We start from the raw sequence: 26,775 nt of genomic DNA on the forward strand, positions 1-26,775 counted from the left end.
ATTTACTAGCTGGCCTCCCGTTACACTAATATGCATTAAAAAGATGCTAACCTGTTTCAACACATGGCAAATGCGCTTTAACATGTCAAAATTTTTTAACGCCATGCTATAGCAAATATCTACCATAACACTATATAGTAACATTAAGTCGCATGTTAGCATATCTAACATGTTTTAACATTCTGGTTGATTATACATTATGCTGTTTTGACCAAGGTTTATTGACATTTTATTCATATTTCATATATATCAAATTCAAACTATAGATCAGGGGTCACCAAACTTGTTCCTGGAGGGTCGGTGTCCTGCAGATTTTAGCTCCAACACTAACCAAACCCATCTGAACAAACTACGTAATCAAGGTCTTACTATGTATGCTTGAAACACCTAGGCAGGTGTGTGTTGAGGCAAGTTGGAGCTCAACCCTGGAGCAGTTGGAGCAGGAACGAGATTGGTGACCCCTTGGTGACTCAAGTAGCAGGCCATTTCGGATGCAACAAACAGTAATTCTAGACAAATAAAATAAAAAGGTCACTTGTAAAATTAAAATGGGTAAGTAACCCATGGTCAGAATACTGCAATGCAAAATTAAATCAAAATGTTTAAAGAAATTTAAGGGGGGAGAGGGCCAGCCTATAGAGTGCTCTGGGATAAGATTACAGCAAGGGCATCCATAGTTACAGCTACTAGAGATGGTGTGTGAGGGGGATTGTGGGTAGTCCCATGGCATTGCTATTTAGACACAACGTTCTGCCCTGCCAGCCGCAGCGGGGCTCCTTCTCTCCTACTCTGACTCCTGAGATGAGTCTGAACCTCTACCGGTATCCATGGTGACCCCCTGGGAACTCAGATTCCTCAAGGTAGCTCTTCAGATGATACAGAAGGGAGCAGGAGTGAGTAAACTGGAAAAGAAAAAAGGCAGTTTATACCATCTAGTAGTTAACACAGGTTTGCTTTTAGTTCCACCATGGACACACTCTAGTCTAGATGAGAAACTTTGCTACTCTGAATGCGCACGCATTACTCAGCACTTCTTCATTAATAATTTGCTACTTACTGAGTCATACCGTAGATATAAAGTCATTTATATGCTGGACGATTGCACTAGTATTCTGCATGCTGCAGCTGGACTGGTCTTCAATAAGCCCAAGAGAGCCCACTTCACACCTCTCTTCATCTCTATGCACTTGTTATCAGTTGCATGTAGTTTGAAACAGCCATATCACGATGCTGCCCAAGACCGGTTACTCACCGAGGCTAAGCATGGCTGAGCCTGGTCAGACGGGAGACCACATGAAAAAAAACTAAGTTGCTGTTGGAAATGGTGTTGGTGAGACTAGCAAGGGGAGGTCAACCTGTTGTCCTAATGCCCCAGTATAGTGAAGGGGACACTATACTGTCAGTGAGTGCTGTCTTTCAGATGAGAAGTTAAACCGAGGTCCAGACTCTCTGGTCATTAAAATTCCCATGGCACTTCTTGCAAAGAGTAGGGGTGTAACCACAGTGTCCTGGCCAAATTTATTCTATTGGCCCTTACCCATCATGGCCTCTTAATCATCTGAATTGGCTCTATCGTTGTCTTTCCACTCCACCAATAGCTGGTTTATGGTGAACGCACTGGCGCCCTTGTTCTGTGGCTTCAGTCTCATCATCCAAATGGATGCTGCACAGTGGTGGTGGTGTTTGCGCTTTGGGTGTATGGCCATTGTAGGGTCCAGCCAGTTGGTCCAATGACGGTGTCCACTGGTGGATGAAGTTTCACTGCATGTTCGGTCTTTCCAGTGTACAATGTTGATTTACTTTAAACTTAACTCATATCTGACCCCAATTTTAGTATGAGGTAGTATTTTTCTTTCTTTAATATTATTTTAAATTATGATTGAATATTCTCTTCAATTTGTTACTATATATTATTCTCATTATTCAGATTCCTATAGCATCCTGAGTCTTGTACCGGCCGAGTATACAATCTCTTAAACACATGCTTGTCAGTCTTGGTCATTAAACAGAGGCGATTAACCACTCTCCTAAAAGGCAGAACCCTACTTACTCAATTTAGGATATTTTATGTGATCCCCATAGATCTGTTATCTACTGAATCATGACAAACTATTTTAGTCATACCATAATCATTAGTTTATAGAATCAAGAAACTATTAGTAACTTTGAATAATCACCATATGATTTATATAGTATAAGTTTGTAGATGAAGGCCTAACTTACCCACATTTAGATTAGTCTCAACAATATTTTGTTGTTCTAAATAGAAAACCCATTATTGGCCTTTTATAGTCTAAGTATACTTCAATTAATGCCAATATGTTAGTCAGATCTCTAAAAACATTGTGTAACGTGGCACACTGCTTTGTCTAACGTGTTTTAGTCCGTTACTAACCTGTACAGAGGCTTGTGGTTCTATGGACTTAACGTAATCTGGGGTAATACTAGGGATATTTACACGAACTCTGTTTGAATAATTCAAAACATAACAATTTATTAGCCAGGTAAATGTGTATTATGGCAATTCATTCAGTCAATTCATAAACGATCAATACAAGACATCAAATTATTTTAGACAAATCCAAGATTAAAAGATGCATACCTGACTTCAAGATATACATAACATGGAGCACTAGAGCTCCATGTTATGAGCTGATCTGGGTAAGCAGAATCGCCCCGAACATTTTTCAAACCTTCCCTTAAGTAATCCAAGAATCCTCTCAAGAAAAGGGATGTGTGAATAAAAAAAGGCATTTGCATTTAGTGGAATAATTTCAGCCTATAGGAAAGGCACACCCTTCACAGTAGTTCAAAAGATACCTGAAGTCATATATTAATTGTTTTGATTATGTCTATTTCTGAGGGAATGAGACCATTGTACCAGTCGCACTGAGACATTTCAAATGATATCAAACATGATAGATAAAGTCACTTGGGTTGATTTAGAACATTTAGACTTTGAAATGACCATTCTGAGTTGGGGTGGTTGAACAAAGGGGTTTCAGGGGATTTAAATGTAAATGGAGGGGGGGCTGTTTTTTTCCTGCATTTCCGCCTGCTGGGTTGTGGAGTCAATTGTCTCTGTTTTCGGCTCATGTTTGAATTGTCAATGACATCAAAATATTTGTGATATCTCAAATCTTACACCATAAACATTAATTGTGCAATATAAATACACATTACATTGATGGTTGAACATGGAACATGCGCAGGCTTGGTGCATGCTTACTTCTACTTGATCTTTGCTCCTGAAATCCTCAATTCACTTCATGATACATTCACAGAGAGGCACTTTCTAACCTTTCCAGATGCAAAATAAGGGGACAAAATTATGGTTGTATGCTTTTTATTAATCCCTCTTTTCTTGCTTGTGCTTTTCCAAAAAAATAAAATAAAATAAACAATAATAATAAATAAATGTTGAAAATATGTATTACTAACACTATTTGTGATTATACTTTATTTATGCCCAAAGTCTAATTTGTCCAATAAGACAATAACCCTTGGATAGAAAGTGATCACATTATTTACTGGATTTTATATCTTAGAGATTGGTTACTTTTTGCATATGAAAATACACAACCTTGAAATTGACATTTTTTTGCCAGCAAAACTGCTTAATTATTAAAGGCATGATTCAACAGCAAATGTAATATTGGTCCATATTGAGATGACAGCATCACATACTGTAGTTGCTGAAGGTTTGCAGGGTATACATGATGTTAATCTCCTGTTTCTTCAAATCAAAGCTGCTCTGTTGGATTAAGAGCTGTTGAGGCCATTTGAGTATAATGAACTCAAGTTCAAGTTGAAGAATCCAGGCTAAGATAATTTGAGCTTTGCAGCATGGCATCCAGATTGATGTAGCCATGACAGGAAGAATACACTGTGGTCATAAAGGGATGGACGTGGTCAGCAAGAATACTCAGGGAGGTTGTGGTTTTAAACGATACTCAAGTGGTACTAAAGTGTTTGAATATGCCAAAAAAACATTACACCATCAGAAATCTGAACTGTTGATTTACAAGGCAAGATGGATCCATGCTGTTTATGCCAAACTCTTAACCAATACTATGGAAATGTTGCAGCAGAAATCAAGATTCTGACCTTTTTTTTTTAAATCTTGGTTTCCTACACATAGCTGGCAGGAGTGGCAGTGGTGCGCTCTTCTGCTGCTTTAAAATTTGATGTCTGTGCTCTTCTCAAGACCTTGGTTGAAAGTAATGAGTATTTTAATTATTGTTACCTTTCTTTGAAGCCTGAACTGTCCATTTTGCTCAGACTTCTAGCATCAACAAGACACTTCCCCCACAGAATTGCAGCTCACTGGATATTTTCTCTTTTTCGAATCATTCTCTGTTAACCCTAGAGATTCAAAATCCCAGCAGATCAGCAGTTTCTAAAATAGCCAGATCAGCCCATAGAGTGTGAAAAAGCCCACCACCAACAAGCATGCCATACTCAAAGTCTTTGAAATTATATTTTCTCCCTATTCTGATACGCTAATCAGACCCGTAGCCAGGGGGAGTTTTCTGATTCGGAATACCCATCCCTCACTGACACAGGTGGAGAATTTGTCCAATACATGAGCTCATTTGTCCTATTTTGATTGCTATGCCGTCATTAATAAATGAAAATGACCCATCGAAAAAGGCTTTTAGACCAAGCAGAATCCTCTGTTGGCTGTCGCTTTGGTGTGATTTCATTTACTCGGTTTTGGCAAATGTTACCAAATACAGTTGAAGTCAGAATTATTATCCCCTTTTTGATTTTCATTTTATTTTGTAAATATTTTCCAAATTATGTTTAACAGAGCAAGGAAATTTTCACAGTATGTCTGATAATATATATTTTTTTATTTTGAGGATAGTCTTCTTTGTTTTATTTTGGCTAGAATAAAAGCAGTTTTCATAAAATGACCAATAAAAAGGGATGAAGCACAAAAAGCAGCCCATATTAAAATGAATTTGAGTATACATAGCCATATTCTGACTGGGGAGAGTTGAAAACTTTAATAGATTCTTATTTTTTCTAATGATGATGTAGTAAATTTGTAGTTTAAAAATATGCTTTATTCTTTACATTTCTTTATTATAAACCTTTAGGAAATATTTTGGTACATCAAAAGGTGTAGCTATATGATGACCATCTGGCAAGCTAATCCAGCTAAAAATAGTGCTTAAAATGTCACTAAATGCAGTATTTAAATCTCATAATTAAACAGAAAACGAGACATATAACTGCAAAAAGGTCCACTTTTTGACAAAAAAAAAAAAAAAAAAAAAAGAACAACCCATTTCACCAGGCTGGCTACAGGACTGCTGTCTTGACCATGTCTAATGTCTAAAAGCTTTAAAATTGATAAGCATAACTGATACGCTGTTGAACAGGTGAACTTAAAAATTGTTTATTCAATGTATGTAATGCACAAGGTTTAAATGTTTTTGTTGCATTATTTTTGAATGTATACTTTTGTTCAGTAAGGAGACATTACACTAATAAAAATAGCGTTTTATTTTTATCAACTATTCATAAAAAAATCAGTTTACACAAACAGAACAACAATGATTGTAAAAGTACTTTTTTCTTCTAATTTTTTACTTTGGATGGCCTGAGAGTGAACAGGCAATTTTCACTGTTGTGAACTATACCTTTTAGATTATTAAAAGGCAAAGCATATCATTCTCAAATCTTTTGACAAAGATCGCCATCCTGCGGACCACACAGAAACTGCACTAGTTTGATAAAACAATAAGCTATATAGCTGCATGATCTTTTTTTGTATATGTGTATGATTGTTAACACACACATTTGACTATATGCCTTTAACCAAAATAAGGTCGTTCACCATAAGCTTTATTTGACTAATCTCTATAGAGATTATAATAAAAGCAACGCATAAACACATGTACAACAGATCTTTCCGTTATGCCACATTTATCAGGCAGAGAGCAGGAGAATGTACGCAGTACACACACACACACACACACACACATACACACATGTAAAGCAGGACGCGAAGGCGACTGGTCACATACGGCTGTCTATGCTGTGATGTCATCTGCCGGAAGATGCAGCTTTACTGCGCTGTGACTGTATTCCAGTGAAAGGCGTTTGACAGCTTGTCGGAATAAAAGGAAATGGGAGCGAAGCGATAGCATTACTCATCTCCATGGAGCGCCGTATAACGAGCCATCCTTCAAATAACCCGTTTTAGAGAAAATGGTGCCCAGTTCAACGACTGGTTAATAACAGACAGCCTGATTTTTGCCCCATTACAGTCATAATACAGTGAGCGTCGACCTTGCTGGTGTGGCCATGAATCCGGCGGAACAAACGGTTACTTGGCTCATTACCCTTGGGGTTTTGGAATCACCAAAAAAGACCATTTCGGACCCCGATGGATTTCTGCAGGCTTCGCTGAAGGATGGGGTCGTCCTGTGCAGGTTGCTGGAGCGGCTGCGTCCAGGCACTACTGATAAAGTAAGCGCGCATCCTCCCTTTGGCGCACCGCGTTTCACACTTCACCCCCCTGCATTCTTCACCCAACGCACGCGTTGATATGTATTATCTGATAAGTGACCAATTCGTGTATGTTTTGTGGGTCAGAACAGATGTTTAATCCTCTGTGTGAATGTAAACGCAGCCCATGCGGCAGCGGCAGGTCGAGGCGTTCAGCGCGCGCTAGAGCTGCTGTTGCTCCAGGCAACAACACTGGCAGTCGACGAATGTATTGTGGCTATACTGAACTGAGGGTTTACATTTGACTGTCGTTTTTCATAGAAAAGCGGTAAATGTTGATATTGACAGACTGTAAGTGATAACCTAGTTAGTATACGTTATAAAAACCTAAGCATAAGCGCGTTCAAATCGCATTACATGGCTGTGTATGAATAGCATTAATCTGTTTGGTATTATCAAGGTTAGCTGGGTATCCTTGCTTATATTTCTTACATTGAAAATGGGCCACCACCACCAAACACAGTAAACAGACAAAAGCAGATGCGCTTTCTTTTTAAAGATACAGTGTTTTTCATTCCCATAAGCCCTTGCTTCTTTCCTATGCAATGCAATGCAATTTAGAAAGGCACAGTTAATGAATTCAGCTGCAGTCCAGCACAATATTATCTTATATTGATATCGTCATAATGATTAAACAACAATAAAGCACACAAAAACTGAGTAAAAACAAGTCACAGTATAAGTGTGAAAACAATATATTCAACTGAACAAAATGCCTGAGGGTAAATGCAAATATGAAAGGCACAGAGATCTTAATATGCCTGTAGGCCATGCTAGGGGGAACCATTCAAGCTGAAAATATTATTTTTTACTTTATTTTTGATATAATTAAAGGCAGCGCACAACCACTCAGGTATAATGATATCCAGCTTGTTTTCCAAAGCAGTTCGTCTAATCTATAAATAATGCATGGAGCCTGTCCTTCTTGGTTTGGTGTTTTCAGAGGGGGGTGTTTTAGGAAATCAGTCATATTCAGGGTCAGCTCTGACAGTGACTAACAGTCAATGACAACAAGAACCTCTTTTGAAGCTCCATCTAGTTTGCTTATCAAATTTCACGCACACAATGTGAATAGGATGTTTATAACAGGAGTATATGTGGAAGTAAAAAAACCTAAAGTTTGCATATTTAAATTGGGAAAAGAAGTATTAGTGCACATGATGTGTTGCTTTAGACAGTAGCATCATATTTCGGGACTTTCCATGCCACTATTCAAAATTCAAGAGAACTAACATGTTCAATGCCACCATTATTGAATTATAACTGAAATTAAAACTTTTTTAATTATCTTTTTTAATTAGTGACATACTTTCACTACTTTTTTTATTTAAAAATGTTTTTGCCCAAATATCTGTTGTTTGAGGGTGATGAGATATAATCTCTCCTGACCATTCAATGCAACGTAAATAAACCCTAAAGGTTCAGCTGTTAGGCCCACTGACTAAAAGTATTCTTTCCAAGCTAGAGTATTGTAGGTTTTGTCTGCAGCTCTTAATAGGATGATACTGCACAGAGGGCTTTATTGACATTGCATTTGATTTCTTGAACATCTTTCACCAAATCATCATGCATGACAGTCCTGGATCAATTACACTCCTCTATGTTGTTTCAGACCCATTGGACTTTAATCATCTTAAGAATGCAAAGGAAAACATTTTATTGAAACCTGAGAAAATTCTGTTGCCCCATTGACTTTCAATCAAATCAATTGTCTTTTGCGTTGACTTTGATTAAATGATATCAATTTAAATGCATTTTTACTATGTCCTTATACATTTTCTGAAGCATGTTTTGGTGTAATTAACATTTAATAAAGGGACACCCTATTTAGATCTCTGTTATATCCTTCCTAAACAAACACACATTTTACTGCTGATTGGCAGCAACCTGCAAGTGTGTTTTAAGTTTCATTCAACACTAGGGGTCAAAAGTGTTTTTCAAAAGTTGATTTAAAGTATGGGTTCTCAAACAAGTTCCCGGAGGTCCAGTTCAGCTTAAAACCTATTAACACACCTGAACCAGCAGAACCCATAAAAAACATTTTCATAAGGTTGCGTAAAGAACCATGCTTTGACTTTAATGGTTATTTAAATTATATATAATTGAATATTAACCATATAGTTTATGTTTATTAATATTAGTAAATCAGTTAGTAAATCTGTAATATTATCCTTTGTACATTTACATTATCTCTATATAATATATTTAATTAATGTAATTTTATCTCTCTATCTGCCAGGTCTCATAATATCTTGTAGCCTTTGTTAGCTCTTAACATAAAAAAGTGTGATGACACTCAACATATTTAGTCATCTGTGAAATTGTAGCATAAATAATAGTGCTCTAACAACAGTTATTAGCTGAATACATTAACAAATGACAAGTGACAATGAACGTGAATAAATATGTGAATAATTAAAATGCTAAATAGGAACAAAAAACAGATGCAATAAAATGTATTCACAATCCTCTAAGTTGCATTCATTCAGGTCCATTATTGCTTGTGAATTTGGTGTATCTGAGTGGAAGTTTCTCTAGAAAGTCAGTAATGCTGTACTTTGGCACAAAACCCAGAAAATCACAAGATCCTAAAATCTAAAACAACCATTTCAGCATATATTGAATATTGAATATTTTTTTGTGCGTAAATAGAACTGTTACAAGTGTAAAGAACAATTTGTTCTTTATGTGGTTTAACATGTTAGTTCACCCCAAATATGAAATTTCTTTCTTTGTTTTCTTACCCATGTTGTTCCAAATCCAAAATAACATGCTTATCTTCAGGACACAAATGATTGTTTTTTAATCGAATGTAAAATATTTTTATCTCTTCATTGAAAGTATTTACCTCAAATCATTTCATTAAAAAACATTTTGTGAATAATTTTAATCCTTGAACTGAGCGATTTAAGTCACGATTGCTTTATAAGATTGACAGAACAGTTTGATTTATAAACACTGATTAACATACACCATTCATGGAAACTCAGGCATGCATGCTTTACACGTGAATACTAAAGATGCACTGATTGAATGGACATGGAATAGTATCTGCAGATTTTTATTACATGACCTGTGACCGGCCAGTCATGTTGCTAATTTCAGCTTGCACTTTCAGTTTTTAACGGTGCATGCAGTGTCGTCATATAGTTTCTTTTTTTTAGTTACTATATTAGAATTGTAGTTGTAATCAGAAGCGGTAAATATCTGTATCAGCAGATTACACTTAAAATATAAAATTCTGGTAACCTTGGATACAAATATCACAGTATTGTGATGACTACTCTAAAATATATTCTTTTTAAATGTCTGGGTAAAAAAAAATCCCAATATACCAATAACCAATATATTTTATTTTTTGAAAGATTTATAATATTTTGGAACAGTAAACATGTCAGGCTAAATAATTCATTAGTTTTAAAAACACAGATTTCTTTACAATTTAAAACAGCATATTTTGATATTTCTTCTGCTGAAGAAGATACTGTTGTCCTAAAAAAATGTAAATAAAAAAATCTTACACATACCTTAGGAACAGTATTACAGAAAATCAGCCCATGCCTAATTACACTTACAAAAAAAAAAGAAGATGGAATCAGAATTGGCCTAAAAAAATTGCAATTGGTGCATTTAGTCAAAAATCAACGAGGTTTATTCCTGTGTGTCACAGCAGCTTGTTTGGGCTTCTGTAAGAACCAATTTTTGGTTGGCATATGTCAAGCAGGTACGCTAAGCTTTTGTATGTTCACTGGTCGAGTGTAAATGGTAAACAGCAGAGATATTAATAGGTCATATTTCATGACAAATATATTTATTAAAGATAACCGAGTTTCCAGAACTACACAAGGTAAGTAATGTTGCATAATTTTGGGGTGAACTAACCTTTCAAACTAAAGATACGGCTCTGCATATTGTATAGGAATTCCTTCTACCCCTTACACAACCTGATTTAAAATTGGGAAAGTGAAAAGAAAGATTTCCACAATGACAGACTCTCTAGAGGACTTCTAGGCAAGTCTCTAGGGCACATACAAAATGGAGCTCCGCTGCAGTTCCTGAAATAACTCTAAAAATTGTAACTCCATGGGGAAAGACATTTAGTTATTTGAAATATATATTGGAGTTAGCACTACAGAATAATACACTCAAGTGACTTTCAAATGGTTTTCAAACAGGAGTGCCAACCTGAAAAACCCAAATGCTGCACAATTTGTACAGTGATAAAAACACTTGTATTCTGGTTACAGCCCAAACACATTTCACTGATAACAAGTGCCTTAATACAGAAAATTCAGTGACTGGTATTAACTTTAAAACCCATGTGTGATGTATTAAATGTATAAGAATGCGTTAACGGCTGTAAGATTGTGTTGATTTTCATCTAGCTCGTTTACCTCTTAAAATTATTGCTGTAAATGACGGGTGCGTTTTAATTTCGCCCGCCAGAGCAAGGGTGTGTTGATCGCGTCCTTTTTGCCCCATTGTCTTCGGCGTCCATGCAAACGTCACTTCCTCCTCTTGCTGTCCACTTCCACGGTGCTGCAGATCTTGTGTGCTCGCGATTTGTGTGTGTGGATGTGATTATAGTCAGTCAGCTCGTGCACTAGTCTAATGCAGGATACTGGAGCCAGCCCTTCACTCTCAGAGCTCACTTTCCAACTTCTCTCGCCCTTTTCCTCAGATTATCCAAGACCCCAAGAACGACAGCGAGTGCTTGAGCAACATCACGGAGTTTCTGAAGGGCTGCGCGGTGTTTCGCGTCGAGGTAAGCTGCTGTATTTCTGCTGTTTTTACTGTACTGTATGTTGCTGCATTGGCGCCACAATGAAAACAATCAACAAAAGAGAAGTGCAGGAGAAAGAGGAGACGCAGCTCTGCACGATGTGAGTGAGATCATGCCCTGCACATCGCCTCAAGTTTGGTGGAACAAAAGGCTTATAATGTTTTAAGAAAAAGTAGGTATTTCGTGATTTATGTGCTTATTGTGAACGAAATGACTAGATTTTTGTTGTGAGTTTGAACACCACAGCATCGATATTACGGGTTGTGTCATGTATGAATGGAGTTGCTTTGTCCATTCATGTACAGTTTGTCTGTTCATTTGAGTCTACAGAATTTGAAGATCTGGTATAGACGTTGGCTTTGTTTTCTGCTTGGTTAAGTTCAACAAAAGTGACTTTTATGAAACGTTTTAAACTTTCATTTTAATACCAAGTACTTGCATTTCCTCTAAAAATCTAAAATCAGATATAGCTATAGTGTATGTAATGTGTTCAGTTTTAAGCCCTACATGGTGAGAAAAAAATAGAAAAACTGTACACAATTTGTCTGTAAAATGAAGTTTTTACTTGTACTGTAATTTAATTTGCGTACACTGTTAAAAAGATAATATTTTACTTGACTTTCTACAAAATATTTAGTCTATTATTATAGATTCAGAAGTTATCTTGATACGACATGTAATGTATCCCTCTGGTATAAACACAATTTAATCTTATTTTTCATTTGAAGTATTTATTGGTTAATCTTTTTTTTTTAAATTGTAGCCTAAATGTTTATAGTTATTTTTGATCATTTATAGCAATTGCTTTTTAAGCAATTCATTATTATTTCAATAAAATAAATCGTTATTAGTTTATCAGTTACAAACAGTAGAATTGTATATGTCTGAATGTATTTAAAGCCCTCACACATTGTCAATGGTAAATTATAATCAAAATTCAGCATTGTGTGTACTTGCGATGTGACATTGCAAATGATCAATGATATTGCTGCTGATATACATGTATATATATATATCCCAAGTTAAAACATTATTTAAATGCACTATTGTGTAGTATGGATATGTATAAAAGTATAGGTATGGATAAAAACAAAGTCTCAAAACATGGCACCTTCTTTGTTATTTTATGCAAAAATCCCCTTACATGACAATTTTTATATTAAATTATAAAGAAATATCACTAGTTTAAAGACTAAAACAAAAATTAAATTTTGCCCAAACACTTGACTTTAATACCATTAATGCAAAATTTTGCCCAACACTTAACCATTAATCCAAAGAGATTTCTCAAGTTGTCTCTTTCCAATCACGGGCAATCATTTGCAAAATTAAATGATTGTGTTTTATTTGTCAGTGCTGTTGTAGGATAATTCTAATTCTATTATTATATTAGTGTTTAGTATAGATTATATTATCATGTTAATTTAAAATATATGAAAAAAAACGAAGAGTTTCAAATGTCTGATCATTGTTATGAACATGCTAGTTTGGACACAAATGTGCACAGATAGACATACAAAGGGCTAGTGAGATTTTGATCTATGCGCATTTATTAGGGAACAGATGGTTCAGGGTAGCGCTAATGTATTGTCAAGTGTATCTAGATGTGCTGAGGTTGAGGCCCACGTCACATATGGAGCTCTTGGAAGCCGCATAATGTCAAAAGCACTATCTGAACCCATTCTGACAATATCTTCAGGAAAGATGCCCTTTTCTCAAGTTCACTGGATGCCATCCATGAGATTAATGCTGTGTGCTATAGTGTGTAAATCTTGCTTTTGCAGTGAGATCTAGGTGCATTGTTCTGCCAGAAAATCTGTTAATGAATTCATCTGAGGGTTCATACGTGTATAGATCCTCACAGTTTTGGTTTATTTGTACTGTACTTTATTTTTAATTTACACTTTGTGCCTCATCGAGTTATCTAATTTGAGCATTTTAGCGTTTTGTTTGTTGTTACACCTCTGTCACAGCAATTTGCTTCTCATTAGCCGCGTTTCCACTATCGCGCCTAAAGCGAGCGAGCCAGGGCGAGCCAAGGCCAGTGGGGTTTCCACTGTCACTTCCGGGGCCTAATCGGGCCAAAGCGGGGCTTTCTTGGGGCCAGCGGCCGGCCTTTTTCGGCCCGCCGAATACCTTGGGCCAAGGAGGGCCAGCTGGGGCTTCGGGGCGGAGTGAAAGGAGAGGCGGGCAGTTTTCTGATCGCACATGAGTACATGCGCCAAACAAATAAAGAAATAAGGGAAAGAAAACATCTAGCCTTATAGTCTGGGGTCTTTTTGCGTATAATAAAGTAGTTTTAATTTATAGTGACGTTCTTTGCTGTGTCCTCCTTTATGTTTAAATAACGCATAATAATCTTTACACCATATTAAAAACACATCAGACAGTAAAGGTTTTCGAGAGTTTTTGTCAAGTTTAAAATGTTTGTTTGTTTGTTTGTGCACGTTTAGATGCCTGTATGTGTGTGTGAGACCGGGCAAAAGCGCTCCTTCACAGCTCTAGCCGCGAGCGGCTTTTTTCTTTATTTATTTTGGAGATAATACACATATAAATACAACAGAAAGACATAAACTTAACAAAATACGTGCCCACTTTCGTAGACTTTAAACAATATATTGTCATATCTTAATAAAATAGCCTAAGGTATATTGAAATATAATTTAAAGAATTACAAATACCGGATATATATAAAATCACATTAAATAAATTAACCAATATAAAATAAACAAAAGCTAACTATAACAATGTAGGTAGCCTATATACAATACATAAATCAAACCGTTTTAAAGCCACATATAGCCTTTCATTTTGCAAAGACCTGTCTGAAAAAAAAAAAGATTTTCGATATTTTTTAAAAACAATAAACACCGGAGAAGGTTTGAAATATTTATATAAAGTAAATATTTATATAAGTAAATATTTATAAAGTATTTGGATACGATGATATTAATCAAATCGCGCAAACAGAGCATTATTTGGGTGAGTGAAAGCAGAATCTCCTATACCTTTTTTTCTGTCACTCAGTCCTGCGCAGCACTCGCTGCTTTAAACGCATGGGGGAAAGCCCAAACACAAAATGTGTTCTATATCCTCAAACAACTGTTTATGTTTTTATATGACGTGGTTAAATTTATAAATGAAACTTTAAATGAGGAGTTTTAGTGAATAGCTGCCGAGCGCAACAAATATGGCTATATTTTATTAGGCTTCTCGCTCTTGTGCTGAAAACTTAACACGACTTCTATCAACACGAGGATGTTAAAATATACATGCCATATCGAGTTATAAAGGAGAATTTCTGTGGCTTTATATTATGGATGTGTGCGCTCTCTGTGTTGGTGGCGAAAGCACTCCATGCACAATGCAGTCGGTCGGCGAGTAAACAAATGTAATGAATGGAAATACACAGGTCTGTGCGTACAGACATATAATGTACTGCTGTACAGTAACGTGTCGTTTGTTTGTTTCGGTTGTCTTCATTTTAATGGTTTCGTTTCGTGATGATTCTATGGTGTGCTTTATCTGCCTGATTCCCGCTGAAGTGGGCGGGTTGTGTGACGTTTGATTCGGGGACGTTCTGTGGGCGGTGTTTGCGTGACGCGCTGTGAGCTTTAGCCCGACAGTGGAAACGCGACATGATTTCAGCCTCATTTCTCAACCTCCCGGGCTATTGGCCCGCCCCGGCCCGATTAAAGCCCTGGCTCGCACTGGCCCGATAGTGGAAATGCGGCTTTTGACCTGTTAAAAGGTGTTTGTTTGACCTGGCAGTGCTCAAGGCTCCATTGGGGTTCATCACCAGCAGAATCACAGTCAGAAGTGCTATGTATTTTCACAGAGAAATGAGCAGATAGTAAACACACATTTGTAGTTTTGTGTGTCAAGCATTACAGCAGATAATGTGCAAGGGCATTTGATTGTTGACCGCCTCAGGAGTATCTGCCACCTCCAGCCAATGTTATGTGTGCAGATTCCAGGATGATGGCCCTCATCTCCTCCATTTACATCACATACAGATTATGTAATACAGCTGGACCTGATTGAAACAAGCCTTTTCTAATTGTCTGGAGTTTGTTTCATGCTTTTTTGTGTGTGTTAAAGTGAGACTCTGAAGCTTATCCTCTGCATGGCTCTAAATTTGTGGTTTACAGGATTTTGACTAATCTGCTCAGTGTTCAGTTCGCTCTGCCTTATGCACAGTCTCGTCTGAAGCTCCTCCATGAAGCTCTGAGTCTGTTCAGCTGTGATGATGTGATCTCAAGCCTAACTGCATCATGACATTTTCAGATCTGCAGTCTGACTGTGCATTTTACTGCATCACGTAACTCCCACTGGAATTAATGTTTGATTTCATTCTCAGTGGGATCACAGTATAGAATCTTTAATTCCCCTAAAATCTTAAGCATGTGGACTAGGGCACGGTATTGTGCACATGTGCACGATATTGAAAAAAATCTGATATTTGCAATATTTTATTTTTCGGCAATAAATATTGTGATATGAATACAGTTTGAATAGCACTATTTAATAGTCTTCTTGGGAGTATAAATAGTATTCAGATACAGAAATTGAATAACCACTATAGAGAAAATTATTTTTTTTTGCTTAGTTTTTTTTCTTGTTTCCAGTCCAAATATCAAAAAATTCTTAAAGCAAGTAAAAATATTGTTTTGTTTTCACCGTCAGATGAAATAAGATTTTTTTTGCATAAATCATATAAATTTTATGTAAATACAGTGATTAAATACAATTCTGTAGCTCCTGGTCAACTATAATTTAGACTGGACATTTCATATTTTTGTGATGTGACTATTGCGTATGCGATTATTAATATTGTATTATTGCATCACATGATCACAGAAACAAGTGAAAAATAACAGAAATGCTAAGTTTATCGTGGTTGATAAAGTGGTTGGTTAGACGAGGTCAACATGAAGAATGATTAGTTCTTCATTGAGAATATCATATAAGAACTAAACTGGTAGTATGCTATGATGTTTTGCACAGTCAAACAATCCTCTCTTTCTTGTGTTTTTACCCCTACACACACACACACACACACACACACTGCTATAAGTATAAATGGGGCTAATGAAAGACTTAAGGTTTTTAAAAATGTGATTTATTTATTTATTAAAACTGACAGGATTTCTCCACAACTCTTTACTTCGTTGACGGTAAAGTTTGAGGACACATTATCTTATTTGTTATCATCTCAATTTTAAATCTTGATTATTAAACATGTTGATAAGTGCAAGAAGATTCTGAGGTTCAATATTACACTTGTAAATGCTTCAATAGACAAATCAAGCAATAAATAAATAAATAAATATTCTCTTAACTTTTAGTTTTCTCAGGTCTCATTGATGAATGGAAAGTTCAAATAGAAGATTCTGTTTGAAATGGGAATATTTTGCAACTCTAAGTATGTCTTTTTTAACAATTTAATAGAAACTTTCTGAATAAAAGTCTTTTTTTTTTTTTTTTTTTTAAATCATCAAACTTGGAAAAGTGTCATGATCGATCGGCTAGAGATCGGTATCAGCCGATAATCACGTCACAACTCAAACAGTACTTGCTGATCTGGCAAATCTCGTAAACCGATCGCAATTGTTATTTGCGAGTTTAGAAGCAGAGGAAGATGTACGTGTACACCCAGTTTATACATCAGGAGCGCTACGGCACATGTGCAATGTTTCCAAATTGCATTGTTAGTAATTTTTCTTACCATTGTTTTTCTATCTGTTTTATCTATTATTTTTGTAAAGCTGCTTCCGACCATAACATGTATGCAACATCCTTAAATTATTCTGTTAGGTAAGGCAATATCTCATAATTTCATTGAAAATGTGCTTATGCAGTGGCAAAGTTATATAATGCTTCAAGCATCAGAATTGGTACTCTGTATCAGCTGATCACCATGACAGGAAATTGGTACTCAGTATCTGCTGGAAATATCCTGATCGGAGCATCCCTAACCTAAATCATTTTTTTATTGTGGTTCAGGTGTGCTAAAGCCATTTAATTGAATTCTGAAACGCACATTTTTAGTGCATCTATGGGTGTGGAACCACATTGAAGAATGGCCATCATAAAATCGATGACTGATATTCTTCTATGTAAGCTAAGCTGTAGAAGTAGGCCAACGTTTCCAAATAGACGTATTCCTACAGTCATGCAGTAAATCACTGAAGGAGCAGCATCACTTTGTAAAGCAAAAAGCTCAAGATGATGCATTGTCCACTTATACACATCCACACACTCTTGTTTTTGCTTCTCTCAGGGTATAAAATGTAATCAGAGCGGAAGGTAAAGCGGAAGCTGGAATTGTACACAGCCTCTGACTATTCACAGAGGAACACATAACTGTCAGTCAAACAGTTCAAATACTCCCAAAGAACAGCAAGGGACAGACAATCTAGAGCTGAACAAATCAGATTTCTCACTCGATGAGCAAAGAGACATCAGTGACCTCTGGCTAACCACACCACCTGCTCGGAGGCCAAGCGGCACACGCAGCGATGACGGATGATTGTCTCCACAGATGCCGAATGTGGCCCGCTTCATTGTATATACATAGGCTAGACTACCATGACTATGCCGTGAATATTTTATAAAAATGTTGCTGGCAAAAAGCAAAATTTTGAATATCACAATATTACAGTGCATGAGAGTCTGTGTGAAATTAATATTCACAATGTTTATTTTTTAGGTGAAAAGTTAATCTGTGCAAGCTAACCCACTGATTTTTTTTTTGTTTTGGTAGTTTTTAAAGTCTGACAATTTGTCTCTACTTTTGAGATGGCGAACTTTCTCTGTTGACGTCAGTTTGATGGCTTTAACCACAATATTCTTAACCATGCCCCTCATACCATTAATTTGGTATGAGTGAATGATACGCAAAAGAAAGGCCCACCACTTACTCAATACAGTGGTCCCTCGCTATAACGTGGTTCACCTTTGCAGTTCTGCTGATTTTTATTATTTTTTTTACAGTGCGATGTGTTCTGCGTCCTGATTGGCTTAGACCATTGTCAATCAGTCTCCTCCATGCTCCTGTGTCTCCTGTACAGTACATAATGTGTTCAGCTTGCCAAATTTACATAAATCTTCAATCGCTAGCAGTGTGACTCTGAAGTGCTGTACTGTATGTTTGCAAGTTTTCTCCCCAAACAAACCCCACAATGTCGATGAAATGTTCTGCACCCTCAAAAGCACCTGCGGTAGCATCCAAAAAGCAAAGGAAGAAGTTAACCATCACACAAAAAGTTGGACTTCTGGACATGCTAGTGAGGCGCCATAATTATGGAATAAATGAATGTTCGGTTCGTTACATTCATTTTTTCTGCCTAAAAACATCTATTAGAATTAAAAAATAAAGCTGAAACTTACTCCTTGAAGCTGAAGACCTTGTGGATTTCGCCTCTTGTGGGTTATTTTTAGAACGTAACTCCCCAATTAATGAGGGACCACTGTATTAAATTTCTGTTGGAAGTACATCAACATACTACTTTATTTTCACATGGAATTTAAATTTAAGAAAGTTCAAATCAATTTATTGAGAAAGCCGATAGCCTTGTAGGCCTCTTTGCAACTCACACTCTCGCCTACTGAAGCTAAGCAGGGCTGCCTCTGGTCAGAACCTGGATGGGAGACCTCATGGGAAAGCTACACTGTAAAAAGTGAAAAGTTAAACAAATTACTTTGACTTGTTACAATTAAATGAATTAAGTTAGACAAACTTAATTTATTTATATATTATTTATTATTTATTTAATTAATGAATTATTTTATTATTTGTTAGTTAGTTTTTTTTTAGGTATAAAATGTTTTAATAATTTATTTATGGCAAGTATAACTATTGTTTAATATCAGTAATGAGCAATACTTGTATTTGCCACAAAAAATAAAAGTATTATTTTTATATTAACATGGGAAGGGGACTATATGTACTGTAATAAAAGTATTTTTACTATTATTATTATATTACCAATATTAAATTAAATTATTTGAACTGTACTCTATGTACTTTTCCATTCTTGTTTTCTTAAATAAATTACTAAAACATGTTACACCTAAAAGAACTAACTTCATTTATTACTGAAAACTGTCATACGTTACGTTTGTCTAACTTAATTCATTTAATTGTAACAAGTCAAAGTAATTAGTTTAAGTTTTCACTTTTTACAGTGTATGTTGCTGCTGGAAGTAGTGTTAGTGACACCATTAGGGGGCACTCAACCTGTGGTCTGTGAGGGTCATAATGCCCCAGTATATTGATGGAAACTATATACTACTCGGTGAGTGCTGTCTTTCGGATGAGATGTTAAACCGAGGTCCTGACTCTCTGTGGGCGTTAAAAATCCCAGGATTTCCTTTGAAAAAGAGTAGGGGTTTTACCTCGGCATCCTGGCCAAATTTTGCTCACTGGCCTCTGTCCATCATAGCCTCCTAGCCATCCCCATATAATAATTGGCTTCATAATTCTGTCTCCTCTACGCCAATCAGCTGGTGTGTGATGCGCAGTCTGGCACAGTATGGTTGCCGTCATGTCATTCAGGAGGATGCTGCACACTTTTGGTGGATGAGGAGACCCCCCCCCCCCAAATTTGTAAAACGATTTGAGTGACCAGAAAAGCGCTATATAAAAGCAAGACATTTTTATTATTAGTGGTTAGTAGAGCTCCGACATATATTGCAGGTGTCCTGAGATTGAGTCCCGCCTCGTGAACCTTTTCCTATCCCCTAAATAATGTAATCTAATGTAAATCTTTTTTTTTAAATATGCATGGGTAAAATCAGTATTACAGTTTATGGATGTTTTGTTTTAATGCATATAAATTAAAATGATAAAATATGATTTATGCTTTAGTTCATGAAGTTGTTTAGTTGAAATTAGGATTTCTGTTATCTTTGAAATTGTCAAAAGTCTGAAAAATGTTATTTTATGTAAATTTATAAATGTAATATAAATTTTTAACTAAGATACACTGAAACTAGCTTCTCATGTTAAGCTCTTAAGATTTATGCAGCACAGCTAGAGTAATTTCCCTTAAGCTTAATGTGCTTGAAATAGGCTATATGATGCTCTCACGGCTTTAACAGACATTTAGGTGGTCTAGATTAATGATGTTATATAATGTTTTTCTCTCTCTGTAGCCATTTGAGGCTGGTGACCTGCTTCAGGGCCACAACATTAGCAGAGTCCTCACTACACTGGTTGCCCTCAATAAAGTAACTGCAGGTAAGTGTGTCTTTCTCCCATTTAGATATTCAAATTCCAAATCCACAGTTTTTGACCTGCTTAAATGTTCTTAAATGTATGTCCTAATGTGCTTTTTTTCCTGATAGCTTGTGTTTGTATTTATTCTCTGTGTAGATATTGGCATTGGCAGCGACTCTGTATGTACGCGTCACTCTTCCGCCCACCGGATCAAGTCCTTTGAATCGCTGGCCTCCCAGTCTTCACTGGGCCGATCTTCTAAATTGCTCCATAACCAGTTTCGCAGCCTTGTGAGTAACATTGGGGTGAGACTGCTAGACCAACATCAGAAGATCTTGGTCAAAACGATTTGTTTTGCTATGCATATAAAATGAAAACTATAATTCCAGCTTGGTGGCAATAAGATTTTCTAATAAAAAACAAAACAAAAAAAAACTTTGGTCTTCAAAGCTAAATTTATTTGGTCAAAAATCAGCTGGTTTTATAAAACGTTTTGTACAGTTTAGCAGCCTCTACTCCAGTCCTCATCATCACATGATCATTTACAATTCATTCTATTTGATGTATGGGTGCTCAAGAAACTTTCATTCATTTTCTCTTTTTTTCAGTATTTTTTGTTTGAAATTTAATTATTACACACTTAATAATTGAAATGAATCCTTGCAGAATAAATGTATTAATTTGGTTACACTTTATTTTTTTGAATGTACAATTCACACTATTAGCAAACCATTAACTAAGACTTTAGACTCGCTAAACTATTAATTAGCTGCTTATTAAAGGGCCACGAAACCCTCCTGTCTCAGCACAGTGTTTTCACAGCTCTAGTTTGAGGAAAGTGACTCCAGCTTTGTTGAGGTGGGAGTGGCGTAAGACGGAAGGGTTTGCATGAGAAAGGGAGTTTTATTACGTGCACTATAGGTGATTCTCACACCGGCAACACAAATACAGAAGCAGGGGAGATAGACAGTGATTCTGAGAGCAGCATTTACAGCAGATCTGAGAGCTGTGCGCAAGTGGAGGATTTTCAGTCCATTATATTGTAGTGATATTTCTGTAAACTTAGTAACTAAATCATTTTGACTAATGTATGTCTTTAAAAATTAAAAGAGTATTGCTGACGATATCAACTAACTTTGCCAGCTGAATAAACATAAACAAAGAACATTGATCACACACTTACCAAATCTGTAAAGACAGAACCATCAACACCAACTAGAACCACGTCTTTTTTTTTTTTTTTTAATTAGACGAGTGGCAAAACCGAATTTCACCATTTTCAGATTCGAAAAAGCTCTCGGGTAAAAAATGTTCCTTACAAGCATATTTTTCATGTTTTAGAGCTCTTGCAATCTGTGTTAAGCCGGGAGAGCTCGCACAGTGCGGAGCTCTCAGTAAGGGACCGTGGGAAAAGTGCTTCTTTTTTCCGTTTTTTTTTTTCTTTGCTCCGTCCTGCGTGTTTTATTTTAAACACTACTAATTTTCTCTTAAATGAGCACAACAGTTACTAAAGTAGTCGAATGCCTCATTATAGATCTGTGCATTCTTACATTAACACCTCTGTTATCAAACAAAACACAATGATTAATTTGCTGCTCTTCATTAAATAACTATAGTAACTTTAATCAATATGCAAATACAGTTAAAAGTGAGAAGAGTAAAGTAAAAGAGTTTTTATAGCTTTATTTAATTTCTGGATAGGCCATTGATTTAAATAGGCTAAACCTTTTATTTTATTGTCGATATTTTCTAATGTTTGCTATGTATTCTATCATTTGAAGCTGTTTGTTGTCCCATATTTTTTACATCCCAACATTGACAGATTGCTAATCAATAAATAGCTATAGTGCTATCTGTTAGTTTTAACGTCACCTAATGATATGGAAGGGCATATATTTTATGGAAAACAGTATTAGTAATGTAACTACCCCATCATTCCTTCCTCAAGCAAATGTGTAAATATTAGATCTATTCAGCAATAACGTTAATAGCATTGGCATATTTATACGACGTTTTTCCCACAGCCAGCATCCCACAAAAAGCACTTCGAGCCTCATTTTGTGCAAATCAAATCGCAAAATCCAAAAAGCCACAAATCATATATTTTTGACTGCTTTGAATGGATACATTTTTTTTTATCCATTTTTCCATATTAAAATATTATGGTGGGTCTTGAGATTGAATTACTTGCCGAGGTGGGTCCTGGAATAAAAAAGTTTGGGAATCCCTGTTTTAGCAGACCACTGTAATCCAACTACTTGGATCCACTTGTGAGCTGTGTTTTCATCATGGGAAATGGAAAGAAAATCTTTGTTGCGGCACATTTATAAACGCAAAGCTGACGACCAATGTCTTTGAACAATTCTTAATTTTCTACTTGTTTGAATCACGGTTAGCAAAACAACGTGGCGTCTCTCTGAACACTGCAACAGGTAAAAGGAGTCTTCAAAGCTATATCATGCATATTAATGAAGTTGCATCTTGTTTACAATAGAGCGTGCTGATTGGTCCATTTGTCTTTCTCATGAGTTAATGAACAGATGTGCTGAAAACTCAATGATATCACTTTGTACCGGCCGGTACAGACCGCAAATCTCCACGCTGGCTTACAATGATCTCATCTGCAGGACCTTGCTTCAAAATTTTTTTTAACCGGAAGAATGAATTTGCTCAAAACAAGGCAAAAATTTAAACTCCCTAAATTTTTGTGTTGTAATGGTGTTTTTTGCAACATGGGACATGTATATGACCCTCAACATCTTTAAAAATGCGTTTTGTTGTTTCGTGACCTTTTAATAGTTAGTAAGGTAGTAGTTGGGCTTAGGTATTGGGTAGGTACTTACTTTATAAGTGCTAATAAACAGTTAGTATCTTAATAATAGGTAGGTAATAAGCCAGTAGTAAATTGTGGGAATTGTTAATTCAACTAAAGTGGTACAATTCATTTATTTCCAATATCTCCCAAAAATCTAACCAACTCCAGAACTTTGAATAGCATTTGAAGTTACATTGCATGTCAAGGGTGACATTTTGTGTTACCATAGCAATTAAAAATTTCTGAAACATTTCAATAAAATCCAAGTAAAGAATGTTTGAAAATTGCAGTGTTCAATTGCTATGTTGGCATATTTTCTTTTTATACAAATGCAAACATATCCTTTTCTAACTGGTTGTCAGAAGCAGCATCTTGTGTGTACACTAATTAATGCAAGTGGGTCACTTTTAATATTCTGACTTGTTAACGCACTGTGAGGCTGCATGAAACATGAGTTGTTTCTCTTTTATAGGACATGACGGATAACAGTAACGCTCAGTTAGTGGTTAAAGCTCGCTTCAACTTCCAGCAGACCAATGAGGATGAGCTTACTTTCAGCAAAGGCGACCTCATCAGTGTCACTCGCACAGAAGAAGGGGGTTGGTGGGAAGGAATCCTCAACGGCAAGACGGGCTGGTTTCCGAGCAATTATGTCAAAGAGGTCAAAGGGTCAGGTACGTGTCAGTTATAAAACAGATAAACAGTCTTTACATTTGATCCTTTTATTAAATCTCTCCATTTCCTAAAACTCTCCACACAGACAAACAGGTGTCCCCAAAATCTGGAAATCTTAAAAGCCCTCCCAAAGGTTTTGATACCGCATCCATCAGTAAAACCTACTACAACCTGGTAAGCACACTTGAGTTTAGTGTCTTTTTCAAGTGTTGTCATGCTGATTTGCTTCATTTGGAAGGTTGTGCGCATAAATGTAATCAGACACTGTTGATTTGTGAATGAGCACAGCTGATTTGTAATCATTATTTTAGAGGTGTCTTGTGTAAAAATAGCTGCTGCTTGTTTGTTTTTCAGGTGCTACAGAACATATTAGAAACTGAAACAGAGTATTCAAGGGAACTCCAAAACCTTTTGACCAGCTACCTGAGACCTCTACAGATGACAGAAAGGTAACATGCCTTGTGTTTTCTGCACAAATTTCACTACTAAAATTTCACTACTCACACTTTATAAGTGCTAATAAACAATATCTTAAAAATAGGTAGGTAATAAGCCAGTAGTAAATTGTGTGAATTGTTAATTCAACTAAAGTGGTACAATTCATTTATTTCCAATATCTCCCAAAAATCTAACCCACTTCAGAACTAAAGTATAATGTTGGAAACCAGCAACCATTTACTTCTGTAGTATTTGTTTTTCCTACTATGGAAGTGAATGGTTACAGGTTTCCAGCTTTTTTCAGAATATCTCCTATTGTGTTCAACAGACAAAAGAAACTCATAAAGGTTTAGTATTTGGGGTGAGTAAAATTTCATTTTTGTGTGAACTGTCCCTTAAAGGGAGTGCAGATTCCCCATTTGTTATTAGCGTCACTGGAAGTTTTATTTTATTATTAGGAATTTTTTCTTGCTTTCATAGACAGCTGATGCAGCTGCTGATGCTTTGAAACTAGTGGTGAACAAATGCCAAATTCCTTCAGAGATGAGACCTTTTATCAAAGTTTACATTTTAAACAAGTGGTAAGAGGAGGTGGGATGCATTGGAAAATGATAAATTGTATAAAATCCAACCTGAAATCTCAAACGGAGTTTAGATTTGATCAAGGGATTTTTACCAGATGTCGTATTGGACATACAAGATTAACCCATGCCTTTTTGCTTAAAGATGAAGACCCCACTCAATGTTTGTACTGCTTAACTCCCCTTACATTGAAACACATTTTACTGGACTGTCCTGCTTTTAATGGTTCCAGAAGTCTTTGAAATGAACTCTCTTATGAATATTTTGGTCACACTTTATTTTGATGGTCTGTTTTTTGAATTGCCAACTAATTCCCAGTAGGTTATAAGTGGACTGTTAGGTTGGGGTTAGTGTAAGTTGACATGTACATGCAAATTTTTTATTACAGATAAATACAGATTATACAGATATTAAGCAGACAGTCTTCTAATACTCAAATGGATCATCAAAATAAAGTGTTACCAACATTTTTAACAAAGTGACATCAGGCAAAATTGTAGAATTGTTATTATGTATTAACACAAACAAATGAATTCATAAATAAAATGATTTTTAGTTGTTTTAATTGTATATTTATTGAAATGTTGTTGCCCTGAAAATAGCCTTGGTTGCAAACATGGCATTAAATAAAAAATACATATATGCATGCATGCTTCCGTAGACAACCTAGGATGTCAGAAATGTGTTGTTTTTTTATTTTATATTATTTTATTTTAAAGATGATTATACATTTTCAATTAAAAGTGGTCAGTATACAATTTCTCCATATAGCACCGTTAAGGTAGTGAAAATGTAATTTCTTATTACAATTACATTATTTTTTTCTGCATAGTGCTGTTCATTAAGTATGATTAGACAAAAAAAAATGATTAAATGTGAAGTTTACTTATCCCCTCACTTTACTAATCAATGGAATATGTAACGTACAGTCTTATTGGGATTAGTTCATCAAAAAATTACAATTTGCTGTTATTCAATGTTGTACGGAAGAAGTTACTTTAATCACCCTCAAATGAACATTTACTGATCCTCAATGGTTCAAAATCTTTCTTTTTCTTATTTTAGTTCTTTCCCTTGAACTCACAAGAAGATATTTTGATTTTAAAGAATGCTGCAAACCGGTAGATATTGAATTCCATGGTAGGAAATAAAAATACTATAAGTGGATGGCTACGAGTTTACAGTATCCTTCAAAATATAATCTTTTAATGTTTAACAGAAGAAAGAGACTCAAATAGGTTTTAAACAAGTGGAGACTGAGTAAATGACAGTTTAAATTGTTGGATGAACTGCCTTTTTTTTAACAGTTGTCATTGTTTCTGTTAGACTGAGCCCTGCAGATGTTAGTGTCATTCTCGGGAACCTGGAGGAGATCAGCACTTTCCAGCAGACTCTGGTCCAGTCACTGGAGGATCTCACCAAGTGAGTTTCATTCTAACCCTGAGCCTGCTGTGTGATTCCTGGCTCTGATCTCGAGTAATTTACAACAGGAGCACTTAGTGAAACTGAGACTCAATCAAATGTATCAAGTTACGACTTCTAGATGATGAAAATAGACCTGGGCAGTAACATAAACCTGAGGTCCATTAAAGTATACTCCGAGTTGAGTATCACTGGATGTTTCTTATGTTTAAACTGACCTCTAGTGGTAAGTTTTCAACACAAGAATAATAAGAAAAAGAAATTGGATAAAATACAAATTTTTCTGTCACTTTTTATTTCTTGCTTTATTGCTTG

At 35.9% G+C, this 26,775-nt stretch overlaps 1 protein-coding gene and 1 long non-coding RNA gene across 19 annotated transcripts in view; one reads left to right on the forward strand and one right to left on the reverse strand.

Moving 5' to 3' along the window:
- Positions 1-201: 201 nt before the first annotated feature.
- Positions 202-11,080, reverse strand: LOC141376112 (uncharacterized). Its single transcript, XR_012385315.1, has 2 exons — positions 10,917-11,080; positions 202-902 (listed from the first exon to the last, which is right to left on the reverse strand). It is a non-coding gene; the product is annotated as an uncharacterized lncRNA (long non-coding RNA).
- Positions 6,082-26,775, forward strand: part of arhgef7a (Rho guanine nucleotide exchange factor (GEF) 7a) — a 31,199-nt gene continuing 10,505 nt past the window's right edge. For 6 of the 18 annotated variants that reach the window (XR_012384941.1, XR_012384944.1, XR_012384945.1 and 3 more), the window contains exons 1-8: positions 6,098-6,483; positions 11,204-11,287; positions 20,465-20,549; positions 20,685-20,833; positions 23,816-24,017; positions 24,104-24,192; positions 24,373-24,467; positions 26,365-26,460. Coding sequence is in view for 9 of the 18 variants with exons in the window: in XM_021478663.2 (XP_021334338.1) it covers positions 6,319-6,483; positions 11,204-11,287; positions 20,465-20,549; positions 20,685-20,833; positions 23,816-24,017; positions 24,104-24,192; positions 24,373-24,467; positions 26,365-26,460 (965 nt within the window). In the remaining 9 variants the exon portion in view is untranslated. Of the gene's footprint in view, positions 6,484-11,029; positions 11,109-11,203; positions 11,288-20,464; positions 20,550-20,684; positions 20,834-23,815; positions 24,018-24,103; positions 24,193-24,372; positions 24,468-26,364; positions 26,461-26,775 lie in introns of those variants that run through there. The other 12 variants (XR_012384942.1, XR_012384947.1, XR_012384948.1 and 9 more) reach the window with 4 other exon arrangements.

Source organism: Danio rerio, chromosome 9, assembly GCF_049306965.1.
Source record: "Danio rerio strain Tuebingen ecotype United States chromosome 9, GRCz12tu, whole genome shotgun sequence".
Taxonomy (NCBI): Eukaryota; Metazoa; Chordata; class Actinopteri; order Cypriniformes; family Danionidae; genus Danio; species Danio rerio.